Here is a 12,857-nt window from a genome sequence, read left to right as displayed (position 1 = left end):
CAACGCATTACCACACTCTGGGCACGCCCTCACTGCTGTGGGTGCGTGTTATACCCTTACCCACCTCAGTACTGGGGACTGGCCAGGTCTGCGGGCATTCAGGCGTTACACTCACATAGTTGTTGAGGAATTTTGGCCGCCTCTTTACAACGTTGCTTCAGTTCATTGAGGTTTGTGGGCATTTGCTTATGCACAACTCTCTTAAGGTCCAGCCACAGTATTTCAATCGAGTTGAGGTCTGGACTTTGACTGGGCCATTGCAACACCTTGATTCTTTTCTTTTTCAGCCATTCTGTTGTAGATTTGCTGGTGTACTTGGGATAATTTTCCTGTTGCATGACCCAATTTCGGCCAAGCTTTAGCTGTCGAATAGATGGCCTCACATTTGATTCTAGAATACTTTGGTATAAAGAGAAGTTCATGGTCAACTCAATGACTGCAAGGTTCCCAGGTCCTGTGGCTGCAAAACAAGCTCAAATCATCACCCCTCCACCACAGTGCTTGACAGTTGGTATGAGGTGTTTGTGCTGATATGCTGTGTTTGCTTTTCGCCAAATGTGGTGCTGTGCATTATGGCCAAACATCTCCACTTTGGTCTCGTATGTCCAAAGGACAATGTTCCAGAAGTCTTGTGGTTTGTTCAGATGCAACTTTGCAAACCTAAGCCATGTTCTTTTTAGAGAGAAGAGGCTTTCTCCTGTCAACCCTTCCAAACAAGGGTTCAGTCATACTTGTTCAGTCTTTTTCTAATTGTACTGTCATGAACTTTAACATTTAACATGCTAATGGAGGCCTGTAGAGTCTGAGATGTAGCTCTTGGGTTTTTTGCAGTTTCTCTGAGCATTGCACGGTCTGACCTTGGGGTCAATTTGCTGGGACCTGCTAAGGAACAGATGATTATGTCCTGATATGTAAAACCATGGAATTATTTTTCACACAACTGTATATATATATATATATATATATATATATATATATATATATATATATATATATATATATATATATATATATATATATATATATACTGGTGTGTGTGTGTGTGGTGGTGAAAGGGTTAACCAGGCCAATAATAAAGGTCTTATGCCCGGCTGGTTACCCCTAAACCTTGTTGGGGATGAAGGGGTTAATTGTTTGTCACTACAATGCCATGTTTCCCCTATACATCATCTGTAATGTCCCTGTTTTGCAGCTCAGAAACTAGCTGCAGTCGTATGAAATGTATGGTGAATGTGCAAACTGTATTTGCAACACAAGGGAGAGCTCCTAGCGCTGTGCCAAGCGTTAATTGAATAAGTGCGTCTGTGGTAAGTGACTACATTGAAGCTCTGTATCACTTCCTAAACCGCAAAACCCTCTGGGGAAGTCTAAACCTCAAACTCAAGTGGATAAGTGGTTTGCGGTCTAGTTGAAGTGGCGGAATGCAACAATGTATCCTGCGGTCTCGTTAGTCAATTAAGGTGGAGTACTTCTGCGGTTTCCGATCTCGGCAAGCAGTGATACATTTTATGCCAGAACTCAAACCACAGCACACAGCCTATTCAATTAACTAGCTAACTTTTGTTAGGAAGGAGATGGCACTCTAATTTTTGGAATACAGATAGTTGAGAATGTAACATTCACATACCTAATTATTTTTTTTTTATCACCCACACATGTAGAAACCATATATAAAAATAAAATGTGTTTCAGCTATGTTTTAAAATGTAGAGAGAGGAAATATTTCCTGTCAGCCCGGCAATGAATCCATTAGCATGTCAATACGTTAAGGGTGGATGAGCTGAGGGATTTTTCATCTCCGTACTTCAAAGGGCACCCTGCGTAGTTGGTGCCCCAGTGTCTAGAGAAGTCCGGAGTTGAAAAGCCTCAGAGACCCTAGGTGTTAGGGCCACCGGAATATTGCAAAGTACCAGATACCGGTGCAAAGTATGGGCTATCAACACTTGGTAGCTAAACCCCAGACTTACTGTCGCCAGGTAAGGGGTTGGGCCCGGTATGCTAAGCAGTTTAGGTGCCAAGTTAGTGCGTGCTCTTAGCAAACCGGGAAGCAACTTCTGCCTGTTTTGTAAGCTACTGGCAAGTCTGGGATAGGTGGGAAAAGTTGTTCCCACGGGAGGATTGGCTGGGTATGTTAGAGATAGGACCCCTAAACCTATAAAAATGCCTGCAGCCCAGTCCTCATTAGATTCATCTGAGATTCACCAAGATCCGTCCAAGTTAAAGCGTTAGCGGTTCCGGAGTGTGAGAGGTTAACTACATCATAACCAAGGATCGCGCCCCTCTTCCAGAATTCGTTTGAGCTAAGGATTCCCGAACGAATCCTGTAGGGACTTAACGAAAAGATTTCCTCCGGCGGAGATACAGGGGTGGCAACCTGCGCCCCTAGCCAAGGATTTTCACATGGCTCAAATCGCGCACCCACTCGCATGCGTGCAGTGTTGCCCAGAGGCTTTGTTGCCAAGTCATTCATTCCGTCGACATTTTATTTCGTTTCCCCATCCCAGTAAGTGTTTATCAAGTGTAATTGTGAAGAATTGTGTGTTTGTCTTAAAAGGAAATAAATTACAATTTATTTTGCCCTCCTTGTGCTCAATCCATAATCTCGGTATTAATGTGATGATAAGACTTGGTCTCCCGTAACAGGCTGTGTGTGTGTGTGTGTGTGTGTGTGGCCGCTGGTCACAGATCCCAGTTCCTCCTCCGGTTTATGCTCTTCCCCCTTCCTCCCCACCAAGCTGTTCGTTTTGTCTGTGCCTGCTCATGAGTCTGTGCTTCTGCCAGGTGCAGGTGGCGCCTGTCGCTTCTGCGCATGCGCAGTCATCACCATTAAGTGACGTCACTTCTGTTACACATTTTCGTTCCCAATGAAGGAGATTAAGTCCTATGAAGTTTCACTAGGTGCCAGCAAATAAGTTTCCCTTAAAAAAAGGGAGCTAGAACACAACCAGGGAATTACAGACCTGTAAGCCTGACATCAATAGTGGGGAAACTACTTGACGATTTAGTATGGGATAATATTCAGGAATACCTAATGAAAAACAAAATTATTAGTAATAGTCAGCATGGATTTATAAAGGATAGATCTTCTTAGTTTCTTTGAGGAGGTAAGTAGGAATTTAGAGCAGGGTAATGTAGATGTCTACTTGGATCTTGCAAAGGCTTTTGATATGGTTCCACACGAGGTTAGTGTACAATTAAAGCAAATTAAACAGAGTTGTCATTATAGGACATTTTTAAGATTGGGCTAAAATTCGGAGTGGCGTACTTCAAGGATCGGTACTGGGACCCCTACTTTTTAACTTGTTTTGTTAAATGACCTTGAGGTTGGCATCGAGTGCAAAGTCTCCACCTTTGCTTATGATACGAAATTGTTGAAGTTTGTAGAATGAGAGCAGTATATAATTTCTCTCCAGAAGGACTTGGATAGACTGGAAACATGAGCAGGTAAATGGTAGATGTGGTTTAATACAGATAAATGTAAGGTTATGCATTTGGTAAACAAAAATAAACAGGCAATGTACAAATTAAATGGGGATAAATTAGGAGAATCCTTTTTGGAGAAGAATTTAGGAGTGCTTTTAGAGAGCAGGTTTAGCAATAGTTCCCAGAGTCATACAGTAGCTGCAAAGATAAACAAGATCTTAACTTGCATTTAAACAGGCAATGGATAGAAGGGAAGTAAACATAATTATGCTCCTTTTATAAAGCATTACTAAGACCACACCTTGAATATGGAGTACAATTCTGGGCACCAATCCTGTAACACCTGTATGCCCGCAGACCTGGCCAGTCCCCAGTACTGAGGTGGGTAAGGTAATAACACGCACCCACAGCAGTGAGGGCGTGCCCGGAGTGTGGTAGTGCATTGCCGGGCCTGTTGAAAAAAGGTTAGCAGATACTTGCAATGTCCTGGGTATGAGAGTTTGGATAGTAATGTCCGTGTGCCAGAGTTCAGGGGTAATAGAGAGCAGCGTAAACAAGTCCGTAAGCCAGTGTCCAAGGGCAGGAGAAAGCAGGGTAATCCAATTCAAAGCAGAGTTCAAGCCAGGGAGATCCAAAGGTAAGCAGGGACAGGAACCAGCACTGAAAGAGACAGGAGAGCCAAGCATAGAGACTGCACATACAGGGGTCACAAAAAGCTATGCCGAGCAATGAGCTAGAGGACAGACAGGGATTATAAAGGAGGGAACACCAATGGGAGAGAGGAGGAGCAGAGGGTAGAGTGAGGGGTTGCAGAGATAGGTCAGAAGGAGTGACGGAGGAGACAGGTAAATCAAACAGGGAAATAGCTTGCACACTATGAGGGGCGGAACCAGAGCTCAGGGAAGACCTATAAGTGGAACGGGTGCGCGCGCCTTCTGTAAGGGCTGGATGCGCGTGCACAGTGTTTGCCAGGGAATGTGAGGAGCGTCGTGCCGTGGGGGCGCTCGCCACGGACGGCGAGGGGGCAGGAGGCGCAGCTGAAGGAGGTAACGTGACGGGAGAGAGAATAGAGAGGCGCCGCGAGTGCTGAGTGCCGCGGGAGGGAACAGGAGTTTGGGGATAAGCGCGCACCTTGCGGGGAACGCGCGTGATAGCTGGACGTGCGTCCGAACAGGGCACAGAGAAATGGGTGCGGGAGGAGGAAGGGAGAGATGAACGAGGAGGCGGAGGAAAAGGGTCAGAGGCAGGGAGATCAGAGGTGATGGGGATACATTGGGAAGCAGGAATCCCCTGAACCGTCACAAATCCATAGATAAGACATGGAACTAGAGAGAGAGAGTGCAGGGAAGAGCCACAAAATGAATAGGGATGGATAATCTGATTTACGAGAAGAGGCTAGCTAATTTTGATTTGTTTACATTAGAAAAGAGGCATCTTCAAGGGGATATGATAACTATATACAAATAAATTTGTGAACAATACAAGGAGCTTTCAAAAAAAATATTCATCCCAAGGTCAGTCAAAACAACACGGGTCATCCCTTAAGGTTGGAGGAAATTTAGATTTCACCACAACAAAAGAAAGGGTTCTTTACAGTAAGGGCAGTTAAAATGTGGATTTCATTATCCATGAAGACTGATGGCAGATACAATAGATATCATTAAAAAAAAAAAAAAGTTGAACATCATTTTAGAAAGGAAGGGTATACAGGGATATATCACATAAGTAAGCATGGTAACGATGCTGATCCTGGAAGTAATCTGAATTGCCAATTCTTGGAGTCAGGAAGGAATTTATTTTTCCACTTAAAGCTGCAGTTAAGTCTTTTCTTTTTTTTTAAATTAATTTTTTCACATCAATAGTTTCATGTGGGCAATCTCTACTTACCTAAAGAACTGTATAGCTGCAGGTCAATTCGTTCTCCATGTATTGATCGGCGAAATTTGGTGACATCATTAGTGAAGGGATATGTTTTGCTTCTGTCACTCAGTGGAAGCTCATGAATATTCATGAGCACTCCTGCACTGACATGTGCTAGAGGGAGGGCAGGGCTGACAAAGGGGTGTGCCAGGTCTTGTGACAGGAAATGAAGGGGCAGTGCTTTAGCAAATGGTTGTTAAAAGAGAATACAAGAAAATTGGTCTTTCAAAGTTGTTTTTTTAAAAACAGAAAATGCTAAAAGTATTTTTTCTTACTACAGAACTGATTTATTAAAAAAAAACACACATGCAGGATATTGAATGAACTGCAGCTTTAATTAACATATACTGTACATTTGTTTTACAGGTACAACACTAGGGTTAATACAAATCTGCTTTTTACTACCAGAACAACTGTAAGTGTTTATTGAAGAAAACCCCCATCAATATACAGTATGTATAAATATGTTAAGTTTATGTAATGTTCTGGATTTTCTTTCTAGAAATGTATTTTGAAAAAGAGATAAACGTACACACTGTTGTCAGCTCTTAATTATCATTGAATTAGTTTGTCTATGGATAATAGGAGCTAAAGAAAAGGGGATGCAGTAAATATAAAGATTGTGATCAAAGCATAGAGGCTGTTCAGTAATAATAATAATAATAATAATAATAATATTTAACCAACTAGTTCAGTGTTTTTGCTGTACCACAGTTCTTATCCTATTGGAATTGTCATAAATGTATTGAAAGGGTAGAGAAATGGCCATTGTAGATCATAAAAAGCCAAAAATACAGTTGCTAAATCTGGAACAGGTCATGCAGTTATGGAAGAATTGATGTACAGGTGTAGCAGATGTTATACCAGTTAACACTACCACAATTTTTAACACAACAATGGTAACATGCTGTGATGGAGCGGCCTGTAGGTGAGAGCAGATAGACGCACAGACAGAGGGTTCCGCTTAACTATAGTGGTTTATTTGCCACCAAACAGCAACCAAAACATTGGGGCTACTGTCCCTTTAAGGCAAAACACAAAATAATTAAATCAAATCCTATTCCCGTTAGGGAAACTAACTACACCAGAAGGTCCCTAGCTAACGACGCTGGCCAACTAACCTGGTTCCCAGCCCAAAACATGCCCTGGTATATGGAACAAAGTAACACAGTCTCTGCACAGAACAATACAGGGTTTTTGCTTATCTGTCAGTCCTTGTCTTTATCCTGGGTTTGATTCCCAGCTGGACCCAGCAGGCCTGCTTCTTTCAGTCCTAGGGTCCATAACAGCCAGACACCTACATGAAATCCAACACCCGTGCAGACTGGAAGGGAGTTAACCTCTTAACTCCCTTACATATCTCCACCTCAGAGTGTAGTCCCGCGCACACTCGGCCATTTAAACGCCCCCCTTCTCAAGAAACAGCTCGGCCTCATGGGGGAGTCGTTTGGACTTGTGTTCTTCTTGACTTCCAGTTGAAGAGTTTTTCCACCTTCCCTCTAATCTATCTTCTCTTTGTCCAGCTTCCGGCTGGATCCATGATCTTGGTTCTCCTTTGTGAGACGTCTTTTCCCAAGCGCCTTTTTACTACAACCAGTCACAATGTTTTTTTCCCTAAGGCAATTACTGCGCTTTCTAGGCATGCGGAACGGTATTTCGCCGCCACCTCTTCCATGTCACTCATTATACTTAGAGGAGCAGCAGATTCCACATCCATTTCCATAGAACGTCTTATCTTTTCAGCTTCATCAGATAAGGGTTCGTTTTGATTCTGCATTCATGCCTTTGTTTGTTGCCTGTTGGGCAGTTGGAGGTTTAGCTAGTGCTTTCTCAGGCGGTTCAAACTTTGAACTCTCGTTTTGCAGTTGAGTGGTGTCCCCAGGTCTCACTGTACCCTTGTCTTCATGGGCATTAGTCTCTGCAGGATACAGACGCTTGGGCAAGGCCAAACCTTTTCCTGTAGTGGAGACACCTGTACTTTACTGGTTGGCAGAGCCTCACTCTGTTTTACCTCTACCGCCATCTTTTCCATGGACTCCTGTGACCCCAGTGTCTGTTTTAGGTTTGTAACCTTTTTCTCCAGCTTCACCTTTTTTAAACTCCAACATTTTTTTTATAACATCCATTTTTATTGGGTTTTACAATTCATACAATGTGTCACAAACCATTGTCCAGTACCAAGAAACAAATAAAACTGACCATCCCAATTTTACATGGAATAACATATACAGGCATACCCCGCATTAACGTACGCAATGGGGCCGGAGCATGTATGTAAAGCAAAAATGTACTTAAAGTGAAGCACTACCTTTTTTCCACTTATCGATGCATGTACTGTACTGCAATCGTCATATACATGCATAACTGATGTAAATAACGCATTTGTAACAGACTCTATAGTGTCCCCGCTTGCGCGCAGCTTCGATACAGGTAGGGAGCCGGTATTGCTGTTCAGGACGTGCTGACAGGCGCATGCGCGAGCTGCTATTTGCCTATTGGGCGATATGTCCTTACTCGCGAGAGTACTTAAAGTGAGTGTCCTTAAAGCGGGGTATGCCTGTAGACATGTAACCAACTTGACAAACTACACCTACACACAGGACGAGACAGACGTGACCCACAGGACAGGGGAAAGACGGGGGAAAACAAGGAGGGGGGTTGGCCTTGACGCCAGTGTTTGATACTTCTCAGGCCTCAATTTTCGGACTGATCGACTCAGGATCCCTGGCCGGCTTCCACCCGCCTGCGTTTCATGTCCTATCTGTCCCGTTGCTACGTGGTCGTGAAACCTGCTTTGTCAAAGGAGAACGTATTTATTACTATCAATGCAAAATTGTGCCGGCATCTACCCCCGGGATGTCTGTCTGGGCTAGCCAAGGCGCCCAGACTTTTAGGAAATTTGAGCCAGTGTTCCATCTGGCAAACATGCCAAATCCTGTTCCTGATTTTGGGGATTACTGGTAATTCAGCTTGTTTCCACATTGCTGTGATCTCACACCTCGTTGCGGTTGCAAAATGCGCAACCAGTTTGTGTGTCGCATTTGACAGTCCCTGGATCCGCCTGCCCACAAGGAACAACCACGGGTCCAGGGGTATCTCCAAATTGAGTATCCTTTGTAACCATTCTCTAATATGTTCCCAAATCGGGACCACTCTCGGGCAGGACCACAGCATGTGTCTTATGTCAGCAATCTCCCTGCGCTGTTTTGGGCAGAGCAGGGAGTATCCTCTGACAAATTTAGAGAGTTTTAGTGGGGTATGATACCAGCGCATAAGGAACTTGTATGCGTTCTCCTTGAATGTTGTGCATATTGAGCTTTTGGCTGCAGCTTGCAGGATTCGGTCCCAGTCTTCGTCCTCTAGAGTCTCCCCTAGGTCCGCTTCCCCCTGTCTCATATATTTAAGTCGTGGTGCCTCAGGCGTCTCAGGACAGACTACTTCCCTGTACATCCTAGATGTTAGTCCCCTCGTGTCCGTTTCCCTGGAACAAAGCTGCTCCAAATTTGTCGTTGCCGGCCTGATTGGGAATTTGTTGTAAAAGGCTCTGATTTGGAGGAATCTTAAGAATTCAGAGTTTGGTAGCTTTTTTACTGCTTTAATCTGCTCAAATGTTTTAATGAATTTTCTCTCCTCTAGATCTTTTAGTTGTTTGTATCCCGATTGTGTCCAGATCAAAAAGTTATTACCAAGCATCCCCGGAGCGAAATCTGGATTCCTTACTAGAGGGGTCATCAGGGAGTATTTAGTGGTTAGGTTATATCGAAATTTAGACGTCTCCCATACCGCCAACGAGTTCGCTATGGCTTGCAGCGGCACTCCTACTGTGTTCCAACACTTTTTCGGTAGCCAGATTATATTGTGCAACTCAACCGGTGCACAGCACTCTTTCTCCAGTGCCACCCATCTCCGCTTCTCTGGGTCTTTGTGGCACTGGACAATTTGGCATAATTGAGCCGCTTTGTAGTATGCCAACAAGCAAGGTACCGCTAAATCCCCTTTCATTGTTGGCCTCTTTAGGATGCCTTTCGCAATTCGTGGGCTTTTTTTGTTTCCAAAAAATTGTATAATTCGCGACTGGAGCGAGAGGATGTCAGTTTGAACTCTAGGTATTGGTAGGGTCTGAAACAGATAGAGCACTCTTGGTAGGTGATTCATTTTCACACTGTGAATCCTCCCAAACCAGGAGATGCCGTACCCCGCCCATACCCTGAGATCCTCTCCCAGTGTTTTGAACAATTTAGGGTAATTAGCTTTGTATAAGGAATTATAATCTTTGGTGATATATATACCCCTAAATATTTGATAGCGGAGGCTTGCCATTTGAAATTAAAGTTTAGATTTATCAATTTTTCCACCGGTTTCGGTAGGTTTATATTGAGGGCTTCTGATTTGGTCTGATTAATTTTAAAAATCTGGGAGAAACAGGAAGGGTAAGGAGAAAGGGGAGGGAGAAGAAGGCTCTTGCTACAGTCTATAGAGTGGTGCCAGGGGTGAAGAGGGTAAATGAACAAACACACACTTGCCTAGACAAGTGTAAAGAGACCCCTATATAAACAGCACTCACTAGAGTAATGTAGTATGTGTGAAAAATAAAACGTAACCTTTATTGTTTTTTTCTAATGAATAATATATGATTAAACACAAAAGACGAACAGACAACACTTAAAATAACTGGTCAAAATAACCAATAAAATAAATATTAAACAATACACTCACAAACCAAACCTTGGTTGTTGGTAACCCAAAGGGACTATTGGGCCTATAAATATCTGACACTTTAACCAAATTAGATGACAATGGGGGAGGTGGATCAGATAGGTGGGTGTATATGTATTATTTAAGTGTGGTGTGTAATAATAAACCCACACAACATATGATTTTTAGTGATCTTATAGCGGGTTAACCCGTGTTCATATAGCTCTTAGCACGTCAAATTAATATGGCAGGCTTTTTGTCCACCATATTGGACTTCTCTCATGGCAACAAGAAGCTAGCTATGTTTTTTCATCTGAAAACACTATTACCTCCTCTCTTAATAATGACATCAAAAGTTATTTCATTAACTTGGAAACACAATGCATAAAACAAGCTAAAATGTGGTGGGAAATAACTAGCATTGAGAAATACCTCAAAAATAATATAACACCAAGAGGCTTACGGGTTAATCTTGCACCGTCAGCAGTATCATCTGATGTTGACTTTCTTAAGTCATGGGAAAAGATTTTAACTCAATGCTCAATCAGATTAATGAAACTCATTGTTACACATGAAAAGGAGAAATTGGTAAAAATTACTGAGGAGCTTAATAAGAGTCTCATAGAAGTTGTAACATGGAAGGAATGTGCTGAATTCAATGAATTCGAGATAAAACTCAAAAATAGCATACTAAAGTTAACAAATGACCTTAAGGCACGTAAACATCGTAAATTCATACGAGATACTAAAGACTTTAATGAGGGATATGTATTCAAGCATAATAACCCCAAAAAAACATTTAAGCATACAACAAATGATTCAAGCACTGATTGGGATCCCTCTAATGATGAGGGTGAGACAGACTCTAGACAAGGGGGCATAAGAACTAATGGAGGTACAACGTCTTTTTTTAGACAAGGACACAGACAGCCAAACCCCTTTCCAAAAACAAAATAAAAGACCAGAAGGGGCAAAAACAGCTGGGCTTCGAGACAGAAACGTTTGGGGTTTCAGAGGCTGGGGGAGAAAACCAAGAAGAGGCAGTTGCTTCTGATTGAACATCAAGATGATGAAAGTCAGGTTATCAACCTTTCAAAAACAGTACTTGATCAATTTCATCTCAATGTACTTGCTAAGGGTCTCTCTTTTTCTCCGACCTCTGACCTCAATGTTTTCGAGTGGGTCAAAGATGTTAATCTTTTTGGCCGTAATTTACTCCTCCATAAATTCTTTAAAAGAAGGGAGGATATGATTAATAAGAACCTGGGTATAGACGATTTGGATCAGCTAAATCGCGAGAATCTCGCTAACCTCCTTTCACTTGAAGAGGAATCAGTTATAGACTTGGAGAAAATCCATTATGCCAAAAACAACGGCAATCTGTGTACGAAAGAAAGGGAGGCTCTGACCAGTCTCCAATCAAATTCGACAATAGTGATTAAACCCTCAGATAAAGGGGGGAACATCGTTATTTTGGAAAGGGAAGCATATATCTTAGAAAATCTAAGATTACTGTCAGACCCGACATGTTATGAGGTCCTCTCTAAAGACCCCACCATTCAATACAATCAAGGACTTCTAACAATTCTGAACAATGGCTTGGCAAATAATCATAACAAAATGTGAATTTAACTGTACTGCTGCGGCACAGTTTATTCGAGCATTTGCCCGTTCTGTGCCGCAGCAGTAGCCTGGCGCGCGCCCGAGTGTGACGGGCGCGCGCCGAAGCAGCGGAAGAGCGCCCTCCGATCGGGGCGCTCTCCCTACCGCTGCCGGGTCCGCCGGGTCCCCCGGAACCCCCTGCCGCTGTCCCGCGATCGCGGGACACCAGGGCTCCCTCGGGGAGCCCCTGGACACGCGTGCAGGGGGCGCACGCTCCCGATGACGCGTGACCGCGCGTCTATGACGCGCGGCACGCCGAGGGGCGGCCACTAGCAAGCCGGGAGATTTCCCGGCTTGCGGTACCGACCACACTTCAATAAAGTGTGTCGGTAGTGTATATACAATAAGGTTCCAAAAATAGCTACATTCTATAGTCTTCACAAAATCCATAAGAAAATCAATCCACCTCCTGGACGACCAATAGTATCTGGTATCAATAATCTCAGTGAACAGGCCAGTGTATACTTAGACAAAGTACTAAGACCATTCGTGGTTTCCCTTCCGTCATATATTAGAGATACAAAGGATATTCTGACTAGAATCGACGACATTGTGATTGACAATGAAACAATACTAATCAGCATGGATGTCGAGGCACTGTATACGAGCATTGTGCATGATCATGGTATAAATGCCACACAGTACTTTTTGAAGACTAGAGGCCTATTGTACACTCGTCACAATGAGTTCACTGCACAAGTACCACGGTTTGTCCTAACAAGGAACTATTTCCTATTCAACAACAGGCTCTACCACCAGGGGCAAGAGACAGCACTGGGGACCACTTGTGCCCCATCATATGCGAACCTGTACCTGGGTTGGTGGGAAGCCGAAATAGTATTCTCAGAGGATAATGATGTCTACACTACCCTCGTCATTCTCTGGGCAAGATATATTGATGACATCATTATCCTCTGGAGGGGATCACGAGCTCACTTTGTTGAGTTTGTTGACAAACTCAACCAAAATGCACTTAATCTGCGCCTTACATATGAAATCGGAGTTGATAGCATTGTCTTCCTGGATTTGAAGATCAAACGTGGACCAAATGGGAGAATTGAAACGACTGTCCACCGGAAGTTAACGACTACAAACAGCTTACTCAGTGCAGACAGTCATCACCCCAGAAATCTCATAAATGGCATACCAACAGGCCA

The 12,857-nt window shown here is 43.3% G+C and overlaps 1 protein-coding gene across 3 annotated transcripts in view; it reads left to right on the top strand.

Annotated features, from left to right (window-relative positions):
- CATSPERE (catsper channel auxiliary subunit epsilon) overlaps nt 1-12,857 on the top strand; it is an 891,786-nt gene that overhangs the window by 55,231 nt on the left and 823,698 nt on the right. For all 3 annotated transcript variants that reach the window (XM_075596820.1, XM_075596822.1, XM_075596819.1), the window contains exon 2: nt 5,710-5,758. Coding sequence is in view for 2 of the 3 variants with exons in the window: in XM_075596822.1 (XP_075452937.1) it covers nt 5,710-5,758 (49 nt within the window). In the remaining variant the exon portion in view is untranslated. The remainder of the gene's footprint in view (nt 1-5,709; nt 5,759-12,857) is intronic.

The sequence above is a fragment of the Ascaphus truei genome, chromosome 4 (genome assembly GCF_040206685.1).
Source record: "Ascaphus truei isolate aAscTru1 chromosome 4, aAscTru1.hap1, whole genome shotgun sequence".
NCBI lineage: Eukaryota > Metazoa > Chordata > Amphibia > Anura > Ascaphidae > Ascaphus > Ascaphus truei.
This window is presented reverse-complemented; position numbering and strand designations above follow the sequence as displayed.